We start from the raw sequence: 25,394 nt of genomic DNA, 5'->3' as shown, positions 1-25,394 counted from the left end.
ATGATCACATGACCTACCGTACGCTTACGGTACGCTTACGGCAAAAGTGCGCATGCGCGTAAAAAAGACACGCGCTTGCGCGCATGCACATAACAGTCACTACCCGACACTTCCGCGTAACGTGCGCGTGTAGCGTACACGCGTACGCGTCCCACGCGGGGTACGCGCGGCTACGCAAATTGCGTAACTATACGCAAGCAGCGTAGGAAAATTACGGACGTTGCGTAAACCGTACGCTTACCGTGAGCTTACGGTACGCGTACTAAATTTTTTTTTAAAAAAAATAGAAAAAAAGTACTGCAAATAAATTTTACATGTTTATTTTAAAAAATATATAAAAAAAAACATATTAAAAAATTTAAAAAATTAAATCATAGTCTTTATAAAAGGTAAGAAAATTAAAATAAAAATATGTTAGAAAAAATAGAAGAAAAAAAAAAAATTAGCATTTAAAAAACCTTGCAAATTCACTGAAAAAACCATGGGTTTCACACACGTTATAGTTAGGAATTAGCATTTAAAAAACCTTAGAAATTCAGTGAAAAAACCATAGGTTTCACACACGTTATAGTTAGGAATTAGCATTTAAAAAACCTTAGAAATTCAGTGAAAAAACCATAGGTTTCACACATGTTATAGTTAGCTGGACATTTTACTCGTAAAAAACCAATGAAATTCCCCCATTATAGTTAGTTCAGCTAACTATAACTCGCGCGCCCGCAATGCACTGCTGATGACGTCACATATTACATCACTCATGACATGGTCAGTGACATCACTCATGACATCACTGATGACATCTCAAATGACATCACTGATGACATCACTGATGACATCATCCTTGTGATAGAGTGGCAGACCTCCTCTTCCCCTAATATAACCTTTGACACACACATTCAAAAATAGAGACTAAAATTTACAAAACAATGGACATACCAATAACAGTTACAACAACCTCTTCAGTAATTCTAAGATCCACATACACATCCACTCATTCACCAACAGTCCAATACAGTCACTCATACATGTACTCACTTATCATATGTACTCATACACCTATACATCCTGTTACACAATGCCACTCATCCATAGAGCAACTCACACACATAGTCACTCATGCTAATAAAGAATCAAACATACATTTACTTGCATATACAGTTATACACACACCACCACACTTACTTCTACGGAAACTTACACATACTTAGTCTTTTAAACAATCACTTATAGAAACACATACTTATTCATACAGGAACTCTTTCAATCTCTCACTCTCACATATACTCACATATATACACCAATAGTCACATATACTAGTTTTAAACATATGTAGTTACTCATAAAGACACTATTGAGACAGTCATTCACTCACTAACACACCCATACACACACTCATCCACCCATGCAGTCCTGCACACATGCTCTGTTCAACACATACAAACAGTGAGTCACTCATTCATGCACCTATGCACTACGTAATACCCCCCACCGAACCATGCAGACACTCAGACTGATACTCAAAAAACCAACTAATAACCTGTATAGACACCCATGTAGCTACTCACCAACCCATGCAGCCACTTATACACAAAGTGAGAGACTGATACAGATATTTACATATTTAAACATTACTCACTAAGCCATGTATTCACTATGATACACTTAATCAGTCAGTTACACAATCAATTTTTCAAAAACAAATCATCCATTTAGACACTTATATACCCATTTATTCTTCCATCGACCTTGAGATATACATATATAAAACATATTTAATTTTCAGAAAAACCCACATTCACTGGATGATGTCATCAGTGATGTCATTTGAGATGTCATCAGTGATGTCATGAGTGATGTCACTGACCATGTCATGAGTGATGTAATATGTGACGTCATCAGCAGTGCATTGCGGGCGCGCGAGTTATAGTTAGCTGAACTAACTATAATGGGGGAATTTCATTGGTTTTTTACGAGTAAAATGTCCAGCTAACTATAACATGTGTGAAACCTATGGTTTTTTCACTGAATTTCTAAGGTTTTTTAAATGCTAATTCCTAACTATAACGTGTGTGAAACCTATGGTTTTTTCACTGAATTTCTAAGGTTTTTTAAATGCTAATTCCTAACTATAACGTGTGTGAAACCCATGTTTTTTTCAGTGAATATATATATATGTATATATGTTAAGTATTGGTTCAGGTATATTGACGACGTTTTTGTCATTTGGCAAGGCAGTGAAGAGGAAGCCATTTCATTTATTAACAACATCAATAATAATGAAGTGAACCTTAAATTCACCTCACATATTAGTGATATGGAAGTGGACTTTCTTGATGTGAAACTGTTTATTAATGATGGCACAATTAACACCACCCTACACAGAAAGGGAACAGCAGGGAATTCAACGCTGCATGCATCCAGTGCCCACCCAAGACACCTGATACAAAGCATCCCCTATGGGGAACTTCTGAGGTTAAAAAGAATCTGTAGCTCTACGGAACAACAGGAGAAATGTACCAATGAGGCACTTGTAAGGTTTAGACAAAGAGGCTATAATACGCACATTCTTAAACAAGCAGTTACTAAGGTAGCCCTACGGTCTAGAGAATCTCTGTTAGAAAGCACCAACAGTAGACGTGAGCAAACATCGGACTCCAATATTCCTAGACTAATTCTAACCTTCAATCAGCAGGAACGCCAAATAAAATCCATAATCAAACGCAATTGGCCCATAGTCCTGACTGATGCCGTCCTATCTCCTGACCTGCCTAACGACCCCACTATTACGTATAGGAGAGGTATGTCTATGAGGTGCGAGCTGGTCAGGAAAAGTCCTGAGACCATAGCCAAAAAATCTACCTGGCTACAACCCAGGCAGGGTTTTTTTAAATGTGCCTCATGTCGAGCTTGCAGATTTGGTGAAACCACCACCAAATATATGACCCCTTTCAGTCCCATTGAACAGAAGATCAAAGGCAGCTACAACTGTAAAACTGAGTATGCAGTGTACGTTCTGACATGCACCTGTGGCCTTAAATATATTGGCAGTACAAAACTACAGGTGCATGTCAGGATCTTGCAACACTTACGTGCCATCGTTAATAATGACACGGCGTACCCGGTCGCACGACATTTCAAAGCAGTACACGGAAATGATCTTAAATGTTTAAAATACTTTGTAATCGCTGCCATCCCCAATCTACCAAGAGGGGGAAATCGGGAAAGATTGTTGCGACAGTTAGAATCCAGACTGATTGTTGAACTCGATACTAAACATCCAAATGGGCTGAACAACACTGAAGATCTCCATAACTTTTTATAGGTCCTGTGGCATGATGTTTTTATGTGAAGATTTTTTATACTGACCTTTTATGATAATTCTTTTTATGAGAGTTTTTTATAGAGGGTTTTTATAGATGATTTTTACATTGAATTCGCTTATGCTCTTTTGTACATATATATCCCCAGCTGCTAACACATATGTCCTCCCCCCCCCCGGTTTTTAAATTTTCCCTATTTTTAGGCACTTATTAAGTAAATGATTTTATAATTGCACTATTTGCACTACACTTCCAGCACCTTACATGATTGAGCATTTATGCACTTCTTTCAGCATTCCCTAGACAATATGGGAGCTTCCAGTGGTTTACATATATGCGTAATTTGCACAAATTTGACAAGAGACAAAGGTTTTTAGTTCATGTCTTTATTTTCATACAAGTCATCTTTTTAGGCTATTGTTTGTGAATCAGCATTTATGCTGCCAAACGGAATGTGTCCATAGCCAAAATCGGCTTCCCTCGCAAATTATGGGATTTATCCCGCTTTCTAGGGGTCTATATACAGCATTTATGCAATGACACAGTAATTATTTATGGAACTTGTAATTGTAATTTTTCTTGTCATACAATGTGTATTTAAACTTTTTTACCGCATATTGAACAAACCAAAAGAGAAGGCAGTAACGCTATTGAGGATGTTGTCTATGTCTATGATCTATGATCTATGATCACGTGATGTTGCACTGAAACTTTCACAACCAAAAAAAAGGTACACGGGTATAAAAACAGTTGGCGGACAGCATTTCCGCATGTGAACAAGGATACTGTGATATCCGAAACGCGTCGAAAGCTGTATATTTAAAATAAAGACCTGACTTTGCCACGAAGAAACGAGGTGTCCGTGACTCTCTCTTCGCTGTTTGCCGGATGGGAAGCGGGAAGAGTTGGGAAGTTGTTTAATATATTTATATATGTATATATATATATTACCTACTGGCGGCCGCCAGTAGGTAGTTATAGTTAGGACCTATTATCCATAGGAAAATCGTAACATTCTTTTCCCAATAACGTTGGCGTCGGTTGACGAATCTTCACGAAATTTTCAAAGCTCATGGGGCGCTCTGGTCAGCTCCTATCTTAAAAGTTTCATGATGATTCAGAAAGTGGGGGCTGAGAAAAAAGGGGGTTTCCAAAACGCGTTTTCTCCATGTTAATTCCCATAGGAAACTGTAGACAGGTCTACAGCCCGAACTGCTAAACGGAATTACATCAAATTTGGCGAAAAGGTAGCACTTGGTTCAGAAAGATCCCTTTTTGTTAAATGGTGTAAATCCGTTCAGTAGTTCATGAGAAATTAGAAAAAGAAAAAGTTTCAATATCTGGGCGGAGCATAATGACACATCTCATCGTGAGATCTGATTGGCTGTCAGCACTTCATCCTGGAATTGCTGGCAGCCATCTTGGGACCAATATACATGATAGTACCCCATTGAAGTGCATTGTAATGAATCGAAGATTTTGAGGGTTACCTAAAGGAGAATTATAAAGGGTTATAACAGACTTTAGTTATATTAGAATTCATTTGTTGATGGTACCATACTAATTTCAGGAATTGTGGTGTGTTCTAAGGTGATTTTACCCTGTGAAAAACCTTCTGCTGGGATATCATGAATCATGTTTGAGAGAAAACTGAAGCTAAAATGAGAGCATATTTTCTGTAAATTCACATTATCTTTCTCAGTCATGTGAGAATGAAGTCTGACATTCTCAGTAAATCATGTACATCCAATAAGGGCAGAGACTGTCAGTTGATTCCTTTGTGTTCTACTGCAGCTTCCCAGAGTGTTCTAAAGAACGACTAGAGCGCTAACAGTCTTACTTATGTCAAATGTATGGCACACCTGAAGCCATCTTGATTTGAATAAACTGGTAACACTTAAAATATTAAATTTAAAAAGGAACAAAATGATGGGTTCATTTTGTCATAGAAATTATGGTTAGTGCTGTAGAAAGAAAAATTAGGACATGTTTCAAGTGTGATCTCAAATATCTTCCTGTTATATTTCAACAGGAGAAGCCTGTCAGTTAAGGCCTTTGTGTTCTACTGCAGCTACCCAGAGTGTTCTAAAGAACAACTAGAGAGCTAACAGTCTTACTTATGACACCATTATGGCACACCTGAAGCCATCTTGATTGGAATAAACTGGCAACACTTAAAACATTTAATTTAAAAAGGAACAAAATGAGGGCGATCATTTTGCCATAGAAAGTATGGTTAGTGCTGTAGAAAGAAAACTTTGGACATGTTTTAAGTGAGATCTCAAATATCTTCCTGTTATATTTCAACAGGAGCAGCCTGTCAGTTGATGCCTTTGTGTTCTACTGCAGCTACCCAGAGTGTTCTAAAGAACAACTAGAGAGCTAACAGTCTTACTTATGACAACATTATGGCACACCTGAAGCCATCTTGATTGGAATAGACTGATAACACTTAAAACATTTAATTTAAAAAGGAACAAAATGAGGGGGTTCATTTTGCCATAGAAATTATGGTTAGTGCTGCAGAAAGAAAATGTAGGGCATGTTTTAAGTGAGATCTCAAATCCTCTTCTATTTCATTAGAAAATTCTGACATGCAGACTGAAACAATCGCTTTCAATACCAGCAGTAGACTTCAAGTTAACTCCCTGGTGAGCAGTAGCTTTACTACAGTGATCTAATGAACAACTAGAGTGCTGACATTCTGAATTTATGGCAAATGTGTGACACATCCGAATGCCTTCTTGATGTAATCAAAGTAAAAATCTGAAAGCATTTCCTTCTGAGGAGACTGCAGTAAATGAGGAAATTAGGAAACTTCATAACAAATAAGTCTCCCAAGATGGCCACCAGAGAAAAAAGAGCCCAAATGTGGCACAAATGTCACCCAGATGTAGCCCACATACAGCCCAATGACAGAAGTGTGCAAAACACTTTTTATTTTTAGTTTTTCTGCAGTTTTATATAGTGCAGACTGGTCAGGTATTGGAGCGTTACATTTTACTTGGACTCCTTATTGCGTATTTTGCACGAAGTACATGAGATTGATCTTGCGAAACATTGAACTTTACGATTCTGTTAACCTGAAGTTGCTCTGAACCGGGCTTTGTAACACCCGTTTTTACCTACTGGTTTTAATTAATGTTCACTGTATTGTATTAGGAAAGAGGATTTACTGTTTTTATGTACACTTTTATGATCTATGTTTCTAAATCAGATCGAATAAAGTTTAATGAATTCTATGGCAGGACGGAGGCGAGGATTATGCATATCTTTCCTCACTTTATTTGCATAGCAGTTCAAAGAAAACGTAACACAACAATCATTAAACAAAAGACTACACAACCCATGAACCATTGGGGGGTAGTCTCCAAGTCAACTATAGTCCAATCATATCACAGTCCATCGTATATAATATCATGACGTCCCTTACGCTTCCTCTTTCTTCACTGCTCGTCAGTTATGTGCATTCCTTACATTCTTGGCTTGATCTGACGTTGTTGGTGTTTGTATAGCGGTTTCTTGTGCATGTTATTCGCATTATTGCCTTGGTATTGTTTCATATTACCTGTGTAGCAGGCTCTTGCCTGAGAGCGTTCTCCCCCTCGCAGTTTCTCCCGCTGTGCGCTCTGCGCGTGGTGAGATCCTGTCAGGTGCATCTGGTCCGAGCGAGGCAGCTCCGTCGAGTGCTCCCACTAGTCTTTACGCGCGTTTGGGAATCCGGTCACTCCTTTAGTGTCGGCTTGATTCCCGACCAACCCTCGCCTAATTTTGACACGGCTACGCGGTGATTATCCCACACGGCCACGTCAGTGACAAGCGCCACCTGGTGGTGGTAATTGGTATTGCGCCTCAGTCTATTCTTATAACAGCTTCGGGGAAAGCCCAGCTGTTGGAGCATGGGTGAGGGGGCTGCCTTAAGGATTTTAAGGGCATTTGTTCTGTGCTCACACCCTCTGCTATCATGTCTTCTCCAGAAGACCATTTTTACTCCTCCTACCGGGAAGTGGAGGAGGAATGGCCCCCCCAACTTCTCCCTCCAGCAGTGGACCAAGCCCTCTCTCTGGCTATTTCTAGGGCGCTCTTAGGGATCAGGTTGATAAGCTGGCGAAAAGCATCCCTGGGGTGTTCAGTGACCCAGATCTGGTGGTGGGTGGTCCCAGTAGCTCCCAGATGGGGAATAAAAGGGCCATTAAGCATAACGTGGGGCACTTGGAAGGATTTGATAAACTTACGGAGACCCTCCTCAACAATGTGCGAACGCTAAAACATGCACCCTGCCGGGAGGTGGAGTCCGGAGGAAATTACAACGTTGTCACCACTATTGTAGACCCCGACGTCGGGTTTCCCTTAGAGGGAGAGGGTGTATCGGAGGGCGATGAGGATAAGGACTCGGGCATCCCTGGCATCCAGAGTCCCACTCCTCTCAGTCCCGGGTTGGGGACGGGGTCCACTCGGACATGTTCGAGCCTACCCAAATTTACCATCCTAGGTCGGCGGAGTGGACCCCTGACACCAAAGTGGCAGAGTATGTGGTGGGGAAAATCCATCAATCCCTTGAAAGGGAGGTCAGGAATAGGATGAGGGGAGAATGTCCCAGGCCCTCACTGAAGGGGAAGGTGGCACACAGGCCTGAAATTGATGAGAAACTATGTACCTTTTTCTCCAAGTATATGATGGATCCCAAGAAAGGAATTGATAGGTCTTGGAAGTGGTAGGGCCCTTTACCCAAATTATTCAATTGGCGGAGCGTTCAAAAGAGTCAGGATCCCCTTTGTCCATGGATATTGTGGCTGGTTGGGCGCACTACCCTAAACCCTAAAACACTACCCTCTCCACTACCCAAACACCACTGCACTACCCTAAACCCTAAAACACTACCCTCAGCACGACACCCTACACTACTCAAACATAACTGCACTACCCTAAACCCTAAAACACTACCACCAGCACGACTCCCTACACTACCCAAACACCACTGCACTACCCTAAACCCTAAATCTACCCCAAGCACAACCCCCTACACTAGCCAAACAGCAGTGCACTACCCTAAACCCTAAAACACTACCCCCAGCACAACCCCCTTCACTACACAAACACCACTGCACTGCCTTACACCCTAAAACACTACCCCAGCACGACCCCCTACACTATACAAACACCACTGCATGACCCTAAACCCTAAAACACGACCCCCTACACTACACAAACACCACTGCACTACCCTAAACCCTAAAACACTAGAACCCAGCACGACCCCCTACAGGACACAAACACCTCTGCACTACCCTAAACCCTAAAACACTACCCCTACACTACACAAACACCACTGCACTACCCTAAACCCTAAAACACTACCCCAGCAAGACCCCCTATACTACCCAAACACTAATGCACTATCCTAAACCCTAAAACATTACCCCCAGCACGACTCCCTACACTACCCAAACACCACTGCACTACCATAAACCCTAAATCTACCCCCAGCACAACCCCTTACACTACCCAAACACCATGCACTACCCTAAACCATAAAATACTATCCCCAGCACGACCCCCTACACTACACAAACACCACTGCACTACCCTAAACCCTAAAACACTACCACCAGCATGACCCCCTACACTACTCAAACTCCACTGCACTACCCTAAACCCTAAAGCACTACCCCAGCACGACCCCCTACACTACCCATACACCACTGCACTACCCAAACCCTAAAACACTACCCCCAGCGTGACCCCTTACACTACCCAAAAACCATGCACTACCCTAAGCCATAAAATACTACCCCCAGCACGACCCCCTACACTACACAAACACCACTGCACTACCCTTAACCCTAAAACACTACCCCAGCAGGACCCCCTGTACTACCCAAACACCACTGCACTACCCTAAACCCTAAAACACTACCTCCAGCACGACCCCCTACACTTGTGTTCAAAAGTAGTTGTATCTAACTGATATTACAGGATATATTCTGTAAGAGTCCAATAAGACAAACCTGAATATAAAATTGAATATCTTCAAGCTTGAAAAGCAAAAACAAAAAAATCCCAAGTTTGTGGTGGGGGTGATTCACCAATCCTTATTAATTTTCAGCAAAGATTCAAAATAATTCCATTTGCTCAGTTTAATTAAACATAGCTCATTCATTTGGCCTCAAGCCTGGAAGCAGTTCATTGTTGATTGCACAATAGTATTGGAAAATATGAGCAGGGTGGAACTTAATCGAGAACACTTCAGAAATTCGTTTTGTCTGCTACACACTGCCGTAAGTGTGTTGAGGTTGAGATTCAATTTAAACCAGAGTGTCACAGAGGTTTCCTGTGTGGTTTGTTGGCAGCCATGGGACGTGACATGAGCAGCTGATGTGACATTGAGAATTGTGAAATACATATGCATACATGCCAATATTTTAGACGAGGAAAGTAGGAGATTTTAGTAAAAGAACCCCATTAACGTCTATTGAAGCAGTGGCGATTTCAGCTGGGAGACAGCAAAAATAAAGCAATTTTTTGCATTAAAAAACTGGATTCTCCCGTCTCCATCTGGTCTATTGGCATGTATGGATACAGTGGTCTATTTAGCGTTATGAGGCTCCTGCTCTCAGCCATAGCAGCAACTTTACATACTCATTTCAGAGGCCAGGGGGGTGACCCTTACTTTTACAAACGGGCTGAATGACTATGAATTAGCAGAACACAGAAAAATAAAATCACTCATGTGTCGAGAGGCCCACCATTTCCTTCCTGCCGATGCTCAGCCTTAAAACAACAAGAAGCACAGCTCTTCTGCATGCAGGTGACGCAAGACCAGAGGTGGAGAGGGAACAGGTGAATCAAAATGCTCTGGGCCCGAACACACACAAAAACACACTTACACACCAGGGAACACCAACACTGCCATGTGAGCGCGCCTCAGATGCAGGATAATAAAAGAAGGCTGATCAACTTTAGCTTACACCAAAGGCTGAATGGTGATTGGCCTGGTTTTATTTTGGTTCCTCTCCCCCTGCACTGTCATTCACAGCTCTTGTGTGCTGTAAGGGCACATAGGTGTGTCCTTAACCAGCCAATCCCAATGCCTTTAAATATGAAAGAAGGTTTAAGTAGGTGCTCGAGACCTGCGGACCCCCTGGTAATAAGTCATCGCTCCCTGGGGGTTTGCGAGCCAAATATTGGGAACCGCTGATTTAGCATGCAGCTATTTACATAATATGATTGCTTATAATCAATGTGTCTTAGAAAGGGTACAGTGGTAAATAAAGCTTTTTCATCCCAAAAAAACGAATGTCTTTCTTTTTAAAAAATACAGAAATAGTAAAAAAGTCTGCAAATGTTTGTGACCACAAAAAACGTTATAAGTCATGAGTTGAAGCTCATGGCTTCCAGTCGCATCTGCATTTTTCCGAAGTCCAAGGGCCCACCTGCAGGAGAAATGTGAAGTTTTCCACTTTGATGCCACTTGAAAGACATTTTTTTTAGTTTCAGAACAAACAGTTTGCTCTCAATCTCTGTAAAACATTTTTGGCTTTGCATGTTCTGTACAGTTTTTTGAATACATAAAATTGTAATTTAGTTAGATAACCACACAATCATGCACATGATCTTATAACATTTCATCCATGAATTTTTGAATAGCCTGAAATCCTTACATACTCCAGTGGCATTACTTTGGCTGTAAAAGTTGTCTTTCATTCATGTATCCAGTGATAAACCCCACAAAGATCCTACTTCTTTAACATCTCTACAGTTGTGACTTGGTAAATTGTATCATGAATTAAAAGCAATTGAGAACTTTTTAAGGTACCAGTAATCAAGGCATGCTAGAATGTCATTTTTTGTGGAAATCAAAAATAAAAGAGAAAATGTTGGAGGCTGTGAATGAGTAATAAAGCTATTTTTGTGTAAGTTTTCTCTTTTTTGGTATTCACAAACTACGATTTAACAGTAACTTTATGACTGCAGAGATTCTGCAGTCGGGGTGGAGAACTCCACTCATAAAAAGATAGGCTTGTCCTATCTCCACTCTGACCACAGAGTCTTCACAGTCATAAAATTATAATTAAATCATAGTTAGTGAATATAGAAAAATAACAAACTTATACAAAAGTGTATGTTTATCTTTATGAATAAGCGCTAAGCGTCTGCAACATGATATTACTCCCCTGCCTTTTGATCTATATGGCAATCATACTCTCTACATGGTGAGTAAATATTGGCTTTTTTGGTATCAACAACATCATTATATTGTGTTCCAGAGATTGCAATGGCATTGGTTTCATGTTTTGTTTTGTAAATCAAATGTATACAATATAGATCTCATGTTCTTAAACAATACCAATCTCTTTATCCTGCACTTGTAAGACACACTGGTTATATCCCCTGCTTTTTCTCATGAAAGTCCATCCAACATCTTGCTTTGTCTCCCTCACCACACCCTGCATGTGTGCTGTGGTGTATCCACATCGTGAGCTGTTCTCTGGGCACCCATCCCCATGTACAAATTAAATCTGTAACTTTTTGCTATCAGTTTCTTGCCTCACCTCATTTTTCATGTCTCTGCTTGTCAATAAAATTTCCAACTGCTCCCCACTTCCACTTTTTGAAAGAAAAATAGCTCTATGTTGTTCTCATTGTTGCACCTCAGCTTGCTTCTCAAGTTTTATATGTTCAATGTAATTCATTGCTTTTGTGAAAATGCATACGTTTTGCTCGTACATTATTTGGCAGTTATGCTTGATCTCTCCTTTCTTCTTTCCTAATGCATGTCTTCAAATCATCATTTTAACCACCATATCTCTCTACATACTGTAAAAGTTAATTGTTCAGGTTTCTCCTTTTCAATGTTATTTCACATTACTGTTGTATTGTTATAATGTAGAGAGCATACATACTTTTCAGTAGTAGACTGCTATACAACTGTTAAATAAATAAATGAAAATACTAAGGATGTGTGTGGTAAGCCAAAAATTACCCTAAGCTTAGGGTTGGCAATAAATTCAAATTACAATTTGCCGTCATACCCATGAAGTGTTCTTATGGAGAAAGGATAGTGCAAAGTGTTTTAGGTCCACAGGTCGAGAGTGACACGTCTATAAAGCGATTTCCTTCTTCTTGCTTCTTTTTTAACATGGGTAATCTGAATTCCAGAGCATGGTTATATCCACAGAGTGTGGATCATGTCCCTATACAATAGGTGACACTAATGCTTGAGTAATATTACCTACTTTCTGTGGAGCACAAGATCTTGTAGGGGTCAGTGTATAGCTCTATTCACTATTGAGCCATCTTTGTTTCCATATATTTGCAGAATACCCTCATCTTTTGTTGATGTGGGAATGGATCAGCAATCTGACAGAAAATGTCTTCCATTGTGACATTAAAGACATATTTTCCTTTTGTCCTCTTTCCTATTCTTCTCTTGCTATAGGACTGCATAGATCCATCTGCATAAGCTCTGGAGATATATAATGTCTTACTTCCGTTATTGAGTCTCGGCCATGTCTAAGTAAAGAGTATTGAAGTCCTTTCTTTGTCCTTCAACTTTCCTTTCACAAAATGATGGCCTAAGAGTAAAACAAGATCAATCAATACTACACATGTCTTGGGTATGGGTATAAAGTGTGACAAAGCATCTTTTGGCTCATCTGATAATCTTCAACAAAATAGGACATACCTCTTTTGTTCTGGCCATTCAGCATCATAGACTATACTAAAAAGAAAACCTATAATTCTCAGTTTCAGGTCCAATAACTCTTTTATAACAGATAATTAGATTTGCTTATGATCAAAGACACTCATGAAAAATCCTTTACAGTTAAAATTAGATCCTTATAATTGATTGATGTGGTGTCCCATGAAGCTGCATCACCATGTAAATAGGATACAAGGTTTCTGTTTGATCATCAGGAATATGAAGTAGCCTACAATTATAATGCAGGTTACACTGCTTAGGAAACACATGTATTTTTTACGTGTCTTAAGTTGAGTCAAAAACATGGAAGGAGAGAGGGATGCATACACATCTGTGCTTAGTGACAGATTGGTCTGCTCTGACATGGTTGTGGACGGTCCCATTCTCCAAGATGCAGATAACACACACGTAAAGGAGATTATTTAGATTGTAAATGCCTTAATCCATCAGATCGAGTGGAGTTGATCACTTGTTTGCCATTTTATTCTTGTTTTAAACTATGAGTTTCATTCCCTTGGATTACTAACAAGAGTGGATGAGGATTTTCCTGATCGAATGACATTGCTGCTTGAAGACAGATGTGAATTTTCTGTGTTATCTTCTTAAAAGAACGTGTCAATGGACCAGAAAGACGCTAGGCAACCAACTTTTGTATTGCTGTACCTTAGTTCTTCATTTAACCATTAAGCAGAAAGCCTCTCCCTTGGACTGGATACAGAGGTAAATTGGTGCCAGGAAGTCAGGGATCCAGTTTTCCTGTACAGAAATCAAAGTGTTTTAGCTATATAAAAGCATCGGCTTGTAGTATGCTGTAAGCTGGTCATCAACATGGCATTTTTTGTTCCCAGTTGTTCAGTACAGTATTATTACCCTACTAAAACACACAGTTTTTTCTGTTTTAATTGTATTTTTACTCTTGGATGCCCAAGTCCTCTCCCGCAGATCCTCAGGTTCTCTCTGAAATTCATCCAGTTCTGGATATAAAGACCAGCTATCTCAATAGCTCTAGCTTTCACATGTTTAGGACTTACAATAAGGACCTCTCTTTATAAATGGTGTCACAGATATTGCACTCATGGTGCACACTTATTACACTCATGGCAAATCAATGCCTGCTAAGCTGTGCGTGCAAACACACCACATTTTGCAGGTGTGAAAATTTGGATGTTGAAGGAGCACATGCACAATTTTTTTTTCTTGGACTGCTCTACCACAAATTAGGAGAAAACTGACCTTCAGTGCACAATAACACAAATATTCCCTACCATCATCTCCAGGTAACATTCCTCTCTACTGTGCATTGGGATGTCATGTAGATGATGGTGCTATGTAGTTCTGTTTTACTGTTTGTTTCCCTGAATATCTGCCCATTTTGTTTATCCACCATAACACTACCTCTGTTAAAATGTATAGTAAAGTAGTTGAACATAATGTTTTATACAGTATAGCTTCCAGTTAATGGAGGAAGTAATACAGTGCAACTCATGGCTTGTTACCTGCAAACATCAGGAGATATCTTAAAATATTTATAGTCAATCCAAAATAATCAAATATGATTTTTTTGCTCTGGTTGGTAAAATGGCTTTGAAAAATCTAGACATTTACCTTCTGAATAATGGAACTTACAGCAAATGTTTCTCTTGGCCACAGCTTCGCTCCTTGGTGTTCAGCATGCCAGCAAATTCAAGCAGAGTGGGAGAATTTTGCACACAGCATTGTGGCAATGGATATCACAGTCGGAAAAGTGGACGTCACTCAAGAGCCAGGTAAGGCTTGTTGGTAAAAAATGATAATGAGTGTTGCAACAGAAATAGATAAAAGACAGATTTTACTGCGTCCTTATATTTCCCATTGGAAGAACTGTCTTGATCTTTTTTTGTTCATTTAATTGAGAATGCAAAATCAGATGGATATAATCAAGAAAAGAAAGTCATTAAGCACACAGAAAAGAATAGAGCACATAAAGACTATCATAAGACATATGCATTGGTTATCAGCACCCAAAGCACCCCTCTATTCCATCACAGAATCCTGATCCCAGATCACAGAGTATTAGTGAGTTGTAGTCAACAACAAGGTTTTGAGACCCCCAGATGTGCCTGGACCTAGATAATGGGGGAAGCATAGTGGCATACAAGTTAAATTGTTCATTGCAGTAAATGAATGATTGAAGTCAGTATTTTTACTTCGGAGATTGCCCTCTGCCCCAACAGCAGGTTACAAGTTTAAGTGCCTGCAGCAGGGCCAACGCTGTATTTCGCCCATAGGATACAGGAATGCCCCACACCCACCTGATGGTCCATGGACCTCCAGACTCGTGGGGGCGTGGCGCTGGCAGTCTCCCGACTGCCCAATTACGATTTTTCCACCGCAGCCGCCATTTCCTGGCAGTGCTGAGGCGGTCAGGAGGCTTTGATATGCTTGGCGGGACCTCTGCAGCCTCCAAACATATTACGAGTCTCCTTTCCGCCTGCGATGTCATGGAGATTCCTACTCCATGAATATTGTGACAGAGAGGAAATAAAGTGTGCCCTGTAGGGTCCCCTGTGCTACCTCCGCATGGGTATGCATGCCTGTGTGGATGCACCCCAGTTCCTGCACGCCATGGACTTTTTAGTCCATGGCGTGTAGGAACTGTTTTTGGCGTTCCCCTTGTGGGCCCATTTTGTGAGACACCATCATGGGAATGCAAAAAAACAGCCCACCAGATAGGAGGAAACTTCTAATCTTTCAAGCAATCGGACCATGGCTTTTGCGGTTCGGCGGACCCAGCGCCTCTCCACCAAGGTTGAAATCAGGCCCTAAATGTCTGTCCTTGCAATGACCTTCAATGGAATACAGCTAATTCCTTTATTTTTAACATGACTGTTTCATCACAACTTTTCAAAATGTTCTTATGATTGCCTGGATGCACTTTTACTGACTCACTCATTCACACACCTACCCATTCGGAAAGGAACTCAAATCGGCAGAATCTTTTTTCTTAATGTCTTAAAATTGGAAAATAAACAGAGAATACATGGTATCAAAACATGATGCACTTAAAGAAAACTCTTATAGGGGCCACAAATAACGTTATTTTATGTGAGTTGTCGCAATTTTTTTCAACTGTGGATTTTATTTATAGAAGAAATAGCAGTTCTGACACGTGAAGTCAAATGCTACCATCAGATAAAATAGTTACAATATTAAAATATAAGAGACGTCATGCAACCTTCTCACCAAAAAAGCAATGCCCATGATTCTGTGAACAGTGAAATGGATGGGAGGGCGCGGTGCCGGTCAGAAGCAGCGCCAAACTATATTTCCATCACAAGTCAATTCGACCTCAAAGACCCGATACACTTAAACTGTCGAAGCTGAAATGTAAAGTAGGCTGTTTGTATGCTTGAGGTTTCAGAACAGGAAATACTTTTTATGAGCTGCAAGTTTGCACCATTAAGGCAATATGCTGCGATTTCTCTGACAGAACAATCCCATTTAGTTGCTATTTACTGCTTCTGTTAGTTCTGCTTTTTATCCCCTATTGGATTTGTGTACTTCTCGTATTACTGTTCAGTGTTTAGTAGCGATGTACAAGGGATGTGTTCTTTGTAAAACAAATGCTAAACATTAAGTGTGAAAAATAACAGGCTTTGCTGAGCCCTAATGAGGTTGCATTTCGCTGAACTAGAACAACATGAAGGCCTTATCAACCGCATAACTTGCTCCAATTGCTAAAAAAAGAAATACGCTCATAGCAGTGAAAATACGTCCTTGCTAATTTTCTGTACTTATCAGATGCCAGAAAATGCAAAGTGTTTCATTTTTTCCTTCTGTCTGGAACTACAATGATTTGCAATTACGTTTCTGGATTTTATGTGCCAAGCATTTTGAAAGAGTTGCAAGTCATTTTTTAAGTCAACTCCCTAATGGAGGACTTTCTACTTTCCTGGGCGTCACAGGCAGGATTCGGGGCAAGGGGAAGAAGCCGCCAGGTGCTCAAGTGTGAGGTTGGTGGGCAAGCTGTTCTGACTGGTAGGGTCTGGTCAAATCTATCAAGTAAGGCCCAGCCCTGGTTCTCAAACAAAGGAGGTTTTGGAAAAACATAATGGGGAAGGGTACATTTTCCATATTGGATCCATAGCTTTGCTCTAAACTCCATGATTTAACAACAACTTCAATTGGTAGCTATTCTCCCAAGCATTGATGGAAAACGGTGCAATATAATTCACTTAGACCAGTACATGCTTGCTCACAAGTGGGTGGCATATGGTTAATCTATAAGGATCATGAATATTATGTCCCATATTTTTTTTGAAAAGTGTGTTTTGGACCTACAACATTGCTAACTGGGTAGTGCTTGAAGGCACAAATACAGAGGGACTTGGGTGTTCCTCGGTGTTAGAAATTATGGCAAAAGTTTCAGTTCAAGTCACCATGTGATTGTTAAAATTAGATGCAAGTGTAAAGGGAATGAGAGATTGTCTGACAAGGTTTTTTTTCAAACTGTATGAAGAAGAATGTTTTGCAAACTGCATGGGCTAGAAACATTGCTCCGTGTCTAAGTACTGCTAGAAAAATTGTGACACTAGTACTGGATATTATTAGTGAGAAGCTTAACTTGACCACTTAGGATGTCTTCTCAGGCTGAAGGACACTGTAAAACTTAAATATTTATAGCACAATTACAATTGATAACAGAAACCTAACCTGTTTTTTTAATGTATGTACATAGTCACTCCTGTATTTCCTCCTGTAGCCTTGTCAAGCCTCTTTTCAGTCAATTTCCTCTTATATTGTCTCAATGATGCAAGGGGCACATTTACAAAGAAAGTGGTGAAGCGTGTAGTTAAGCCTAGAAGGCTAACGACACACTCCGTCACTTTAGAAACGCAGTAATGCACCATATTTACAAGAATATGGTGCATCTCTCTGTTTCCCCCTGTGCTGGCGCTAAATTTAGCTGCCAAGCTCAAACACAGGCACCCTTGCACCATAGTGCAAAGGTGTCTGCGTTGAGGAGAGTGATTGTTTTTGTGCAGGAAGGTCTCCCTTCCTGCAAATAAACAATCTTTAAATTGCTTTTTGTAAATTCTATGTGTGCTGCTTAAAGCAGCACACATAGAAGTTGCAAAACGTCATTTTAAAAAAATGTTTATGTGGTGGTAGGAACATCTTCCTGCACATAAACAATGATTGGTGTTTTGCGGTTTCCATGTGTGCTGCACAACGCAGCACACATGAAAACAGCAAAAACAAGGAGAAATTAAACATTTCTCCTTGTTGCGCCAGGGTAAGACCAGGTTTTCCCTGGTCTTAATTTTGGCACTGCCCCATATTTAAGCCACCCTTGTAAATATGGGGCAACTTCAAAATCAATGGGTGTTGAGGTAGAACGCCCAATGCAACACCCATTGCCCTCCCCTTTCACGCTAAGTATAGGGTGAAAGGGTGCAAATATGCAAATAACATATTTCATTGTACATCCCGTTGTAAATTTCACTAAAAGAGACACAGAGAGTGTGAATGGCTCTAAGTCATAGAGCGAAATAATTGTTTGTCTAAGCCAAACATTACCAAGTGGGGTGTGAGAGCATAGTGTGATTCCACGCCAATGAGGAACAGTGTGGTAAGACGTGAAAGTGCCATCTTGTGTTTTGTAAAGGTTCTGCTTACTAATGTCTTTTCCTAAGGGCTATTAGACTCAGAACCCTATGAAAAGGGGCTTAATGTTGTATTGTATTCCCTATGCTGAATGAGTATCTAATGCCAGGAATCCAGCTTCTAGGTGCAGCACACAATAACCAAGCACCAGTAAACAAAAAAGTAGAAGGGATCGTAAGAATACAGTAAAGACGTTTCTGGACAAGTAGAGATGAAATCTGGGGCAGCAGCAAAGCATCCAGGTAAGGATGATTATCTTGGCTTGGGGGGAATAAAGCTGAGAGAAAAACGGCAGAAAGCAAGGATAGAAGAGCAAAGGAATACAGAGTGAAGGCTAGGAAGAATGACAACAGAATTCAGCAGTTTATTCAATGTCATTGCTTAAGCAGGTGTTGTTTTAGGCAACACTAAAAACTGATTAAGTTATTGATCAATCTAAGGGGTTTGAAGATGGTTGTTCACGTTTCCACCAGACAATTTACAGTGGTCAGCCATCAAGTCTGGATAGGTGCCATTTTGAGAGCACAATTCTGCGATACAATCTGGAAAGCACAGGAGTTACATGTTGGTGGTCTTAGAAGAGACTTGCTGGGAGCTTCAGCATCGTTGATTGTCAAGTTAGTGTCAGGCCTCAGAGTTGTGTCTCCTGCTCTATAGTTAGCCAGGATAGTTGTATTCTGAAAGAGGATACATTATTTTTCTCCCTCAATCCAAAGATGATATGTATAGCGCCATTTTTTTGGTCCTGGATTTTATACAGGGCTTAGCTTGGCAAACGTAGGTAAATAACCACACAGTGTTGCTTTCTGGACATTACGTTGACTTGAGCTAATAGTTTGTAGTGCCATATAGCAATGATGGGACAGGACATTGATAGAACATACATGTGAAAGTTAAATGATATGACAGTTTCCTTTTTCTGTCCTTTCTAGAATAACTGAGAGTTGAAAAGCACCCCTAAAAATTAGCAGAAATGGCAAAACAGTGGGCTGTGAAGCAAGAAGAAAAAGGCAAAACAGGGGGTTGAAAACCGAGCAGAAAAGACAAAAAAGAGCAAGAAATAGAGGCACAAACAGAGAGCAGTAGGTAAACAGGTAGCAGAGGGTAGCAGACTGCAGGCAAACTGGACAGGAGAACTGTGGCAGGCTGAGCTAGCACAAGAATCCTAGATATAGGAGGTTCTCCAGAAGCTAAAATGAAAACACACTTGTTTAAATTCACAAATATCTTCTTCAGCCATGTCAGAAAAACGTCTGAGGTCCTGAGTAAAACATACATTTACTCAACAGCAGCAGCAGCAGCAGCTGTAATGTGATTCCCCCGAGGTCTACTGCAGCTTCAACAGAGAGTTCTAATTAACAATTAGACTGCTAACGTTCTGTATTCATGGTAGATGTGAGGCACATCTGAACGCCATGTTGCTTGATTCAGGCTTTAGCCCTGAAAGCATTTTCTAAAGAGGGGGTCTGCAGTAAATTAACAAAATGAGAGGTTTCATTTTGATATAGAAATTATAGTTGAGATTCTAATGCACATATGAAACCAACTATTTAATGAAATGTGATGAGAGGTATGTTTTTTATTTGCTATTCAAGGCTTAACATATTTTTAAAGGGAGTTACAAATAGTTTTTAAAAAAAGATATCACTGCCTGAGTCCAGCATCCCCTTTTCACATCTGTTTAGTCAAGAAACACATCTTATCTGTTGCTTTCTGCAGCCTTTAATTTTAAAATAGTAACATTTAATTGGGCATCAAAGGTTTTTGAGCCTTCCATTTAAATGTAGGTAAGTGCATGTTTTAGAGGTGCAACAATGTATTTACAGATGGATCTCATATTTAAAATTAATAGATGTGCGCTCTAATGTGTAGTGACGCCACCCAAAGGAGTTGCTAATGGGACAATCTATTTTTCTATTTACTTTCTCTTAAAAAAACAAATCCTCTGTATTGCACACAATGTTGGCAGTCTGATGTTTCAGGTTTTAACCATTAGAAAGATGTAGTCAGTACCACCTTTTATATAAGGTCTGTGTTTCACATTTAGGAGGCTGGCTCTTGTTCTGTTCTTTGGTTCGATTTGGCTGAGGCACTCCCTAGGAATTTGGATGGTTGTTTCTCATGATCAGTTAATGGTAACAACTCAGAGTAAAAGCTTCTCCGATACGTGAAAATGGATATATCGGGTGTTAGAAAAGATTCCTACACTAAAATCAAGCTGTTGGTTTTGGTTTTTCCAAGTGAACAAAGGGTAAGGAAATGGAACTTATGGCCATTTATGAACTTAAGATTCAGATTCAGAAATATATGAATTAGCCAGGTGCAGGACCACTGTACAGACACTGCACAGGGTCTTTAAACTTGCAGGTGTGGCTTCAGATCACCGGTATCCCCGGAAGAGGTTGGTAATGGGCCTCTGGTCAATGCATGATAAACAGAGTCTAGGCAGCCCTGTGGCTACAGAGATAGTCCCCACAGTAACAAAGTAGCAAGCTTATGTTGATGATTGGAAGTGTGCAACTGAGAGTCCAGGTTCCTGGGATAGCATAGCTTACCTGCATTTGAAGAGAATTATGACTCCTCTCTGTCATCCTTTCACAGAGAGCTTCATCAGTATGTTTCCACATAAGCAAGAATATTTTGGGTCCCCTGTCTCAACAGAGATTAAAAATGCCAATGAATCGCATTGACTTTGATGTTGTGTTTAGGAGATATATTTGATTATGGTTCAGTCACACACAGACAAAAGTCAAAATTCAAGAAGAAAAACAAAAGTGACAGCATGGAATAGCTTGAACAAAAAGCTTGACACCCTTACACTCCCATGAACAAGTCCTTCCTGATGGTTGATCAGTTACTGTAAGCTCTCCTTAGTTTTTCAAAGAAAGCCATCACATTGTATTGTTTTAGATGTGGTATTAGCAGTGTTCCGTTATTTTTTTTATGAAAGTCACCAGTGCACCCTTATTTATAATGTCTGAAATACCTTTCTGTACTTCTGGCAGGTTAGACCAACAACTATTTTGTGGAGAGAGTAAGAGCCAATCAGCTTTTCACAATATGGAATATTTTATTTGTCAGAACATTACAAGGTGTGGCTGTTGTCATTCATGACCTTCTCCGATTACTGTCATAAAGGTGTTTCTACTATTTTCTAAATGTTGAACACTTTGCACTCTTCTCTCGCCGTACTCTAATTACATACCTTATTGTGCAGTAGCTTATCAGCCTTTCCTCCTTTTCTTGTCATGCAGTCACAGCAAAGCTTCTTTTAAGTTTCTTGTAGTGGAATCTATTAAATATTTGTTTTGAGTACATCAGTGTTAGAAATGGTATGCCTGGTTGACTGAGATACGCAATAAAAGATAACCTGTGCTCACCCTCTGGTAGCTTGGTACAGAGCAGCCAGCAATGTCTAAAGAGGCAACATGTAAAGTATTTTTGCAACACACATTCACAGTAACACAAAAAAGACTCCACACAGGATTAGAAAAATTGATTATTATATTCTAAACAAAACAACACCAAAATGATAAAAATCCAATGTATAGAAGTTGAGATATTGACTTTTAAAGGACTAAATGCAGTAAAGCGCTTAGAAGCAAGTATCGCTAAAAAAGGTTACTTTAGGTCGCGCTGGGCTGGGGCAAAGTCAAAGTTCAGTTCAACCTCATGGAAGCGCAGGCTGGATACATGACCCACACAGTACCTGGTGAACAAAGTGCCTTGCCTGTTCACAAGCAACAAGATCTGTTGATGTTCTTAATGCAGTGAAGTGGATGCTTGAGTTTTGAAGATGTGTGCGCTGTGCCGGTTTCTGCCATGCAGTCAAGGAGATGCATCGATCTAACCAAGATGCAGTGGGGGTGATACTCTGTCCGATGCGTCGATCTTTGAAGGCAAAGTCCTGGTTCCAATTCAATGTGCTGATTTTACTCTCGCAATGAAGGTGATGCGTCAGCTCTTAAGATGGGTACCAGAGTCGAGAGTGGTCGAGCAATGCGCCGAATTCTGCCTCACAGTCGAGGAGATGCATTGATCTCTCCTAGCTGCAGTGATGCAGACACGCTGTCTGATGTGTTGATCTCTGGAGGTGAAGTGCTGGTTCTGATGGAATGCGCCAATTTTACTCCCGCAACTGGGTCAGTTCACCGGTTCTGCTACACACAGACAGGAGATGCATTGAAATGTGTGTTGCCAGTATCTGAGCCACTTCCAGTGAGCCAGTCAAAGAAGCTGGGGTAGAGACTTTGATTTCCTTGATTCTCCAGCAACAGGAGCCAAGCCAACAAGCCCTTGGAGATCATTTGGAGGGAAGGCAGAGTCCAGCTGTCCTTCAGCAGAGTCAGGGAGCAGCAGGGCAACAAGCAGAAAAGCAGTCTAGCTGAGTCCTTTAAACAGAAAAATAGTCATTCCGACAGAGGTTCAGTTCAAGATCCAGAAGTGTCTGATTTGCTGGTGTCAGAACCAATACTTATACCCAAATATGCCTTTGAACTGGAGGGTGACTTCTAGGCATCTCTCTGAAGTGCACATGTATCCCGTCCAACCCAAGCATGTCTGCCAGGCTATCTGTGGGGGAAATCAGTCCTTTGTGTGGGGACAGGACACTAACCTTTGAAGTGTGTAAGTTGCTTCCTCCCTTCCAGAACAGAAATGGCCATCAGAATGCAGATAATTGTAGATGGGTACTCAGACACACCTTGTTGTGGCTGTCTAGAGGTAATGCACAAAGTGTAGCTGTCACCCAGCCCAGACGTGTATTGGAGACAGGCTGCAAATCTCACAGAGTTATAAACAAATAGTAATCTCTACTCTCAAAAACAGTAATGTTAAATCTAACTTAACCAGTAAGGAGGATTTATCATTACCATTCCAACCATATGAAACATCAAAGAGCTACTCCTCTCTGATCAGGAATTACAGTTTAAAAGTGAATTAAGGAATTCCCAATGCTAGCCTATAAGACGAGAAGACCCCACAGTAGTGAAAAGTGAAATAGGCATTTTGTCACTACCAGGACATGTAAAACATAAAGTTGCATCTCCTACATTTTATTTACAAATCACCTTGCCCTTAGTTCTACTTAGGGCCTACCTTAAGGTTGACTTATATGTAATAGACGGGGAGCTTGAGACCTGGCAAGTACTTTTAAATGTTAAGTCCAAGTGGCAGTAAACTGCACACACAGGCACTGCAGTGGCAGGCCTAAGACAGGTTTGAAAGGGTTTTAATGTAGTTGGTACAATTAGTGCTGTAGGCCTGCTAGTAGCATTTGAAGTATAGGCCCTGTCTATAGTATACCACTTTACAAGGGACTTACCAGTACATCAAATATGCTAAACAGGTGTAAACCAATTATACCATGTTTAGAGGAGACAGCACATGCACTTTAGCACTGGTTAGCAGTGGTAAAGTGTGCAGAGTTCTAAAACCAACAAAAAGAAAGTCAGAAAAAGATTTTAAGGAAAGCAAAAAGCTTGGGGTGATCCTTCAGAGATTACATATTTACTTAAGGAGGTCAATATCTTTACCCTGCTGTCTCTCTCTTTTTTTTTCAGCAGCCCTCAAACTGGGGCCACATTGTAGATAATATCAGCTGGGATTGATTCAGTGTTGTTTGAAAATTCCTCTGTATTATTTGTAATTAACTTTGCCCTAAGGACTTGTGACATGAGAAAACCATAGTACTTCTATTATGTGCTATATTTGAAAATAAGCCACATGGATAGGTTAGTGAGGGTCATTGAATGTCTACTTCAGGGACTGCTGTCGATACTTCAGTCTTGTGATACATTGGAATACATTGGGCTTGTGTGATAAAAGGACAATCTCAATCCTAGAAAAGGAGTAAAGGCTTGTTTTGAAAGAAGTCTGTCTTTCACTTAGTTCCAATTTTCTCCAAGACTTGAGCAAATCACTTTCCTTATGTAGCTCGAAAAAATACTTCTACCTTCTTTTTAATTTAGCTAGGAGGGATACATCTTATTGAGTGTTTGACCTGATGGTCAAAAACGTTATTAAAGTTCTCTTACTAATGTATACTGCTGGGTAACGTTCAGTGTACTGTGCAAAATTCAGTATTAACCATATCCAACTATTTTTGATATGACTAGGCGGAAGATAAAACTGAAAAATAAGTAAAATGGAGACTGTATTCTAGTAAATGCATGAAATATTTAGAGGAAAGTGTACTGTGCATAAGCTTTCTCCTAGTAGATTACATAGAACAATAAGGAGCTTAAGGATGTTCCTAGTGGTGATAGACTCAAAGTGTATTCGGCTCAAGAAGAAAGATTTCACAGAGACAACATCTGTCAGCTTGGTCGGGGAGAAGAATAAGAGAATAGCAGAATGGGCCTTAGAAGTAGGGGATAGGTAAGCCAGTCCCAGTGAGCCCCCATTCGTATTACTATATAACATTGAAAAGTGGAGCTGTTATTCCTTCTGAAATATTAATAAGAAACAGTTTAATAATTGTCTTCTACAAAGGAAGATTTTAGTTTTTGCCGCTGTTGTGTTTCAAATTTATCAAGTTTCCCAGCAGGGCTGCATTTTGTGGTGGATGTTCTTTTACTTTGTAAATCATTTTGTTTTTCTTCTAAAGCAGGAATGCTCAGTTTCCATCGTCCAATTGTTTTATTTAATCTGGTTGCCGAGAGTAGTGCCAATACTGAATGTTGCTGTTTTTGAAAATGACCTTTAGTGCATTAAAATATGTATCA

General features: G+C 40.2%; 1 protein-coding gene across 2 annotated transcripts in view; it reads left to right on the top strand.

The window, feature by feature from the left end:
* Positions 1-25,394, top strand: part of TMX4 (thioredoxin related transmembrane protein 4) — a 347,052-nt gene that overhangs the window by 61,901 nt on the left and 259,757 nt on the right. For both annotated transcript variants that reach the window (XM_085612644.1, XM_085612645.1), the window contains exon 2: positions 14,674-14,789. In XM_085612644.1, the coding sequence (XP_085468770.1) occupies positions 14,674-14,789 (116 nt within the window). The remainder of the gene's footprint in view (positions 1-14,673; positions 14,790-25,394) is intronic.

The sequence above is a fragment of the Triturus cristatus genome, chromosome 6 (genome assembly GCF_964204655.1).
Source record: "Triturus cristatus chromosome 6, aTriCri1.1, whole genome shotgun sequence".
Taxonomy (NCBI): Eukaryota; Metazoa; Chordata; class Amphibia; order Caudata; family Salamandridae; genus Triturus; species Triturus cristatus.
Note: the sequence above shows the minus strand (reverse complement) of the source record. Positions and strands in the feature narration are given on the sequence as shown.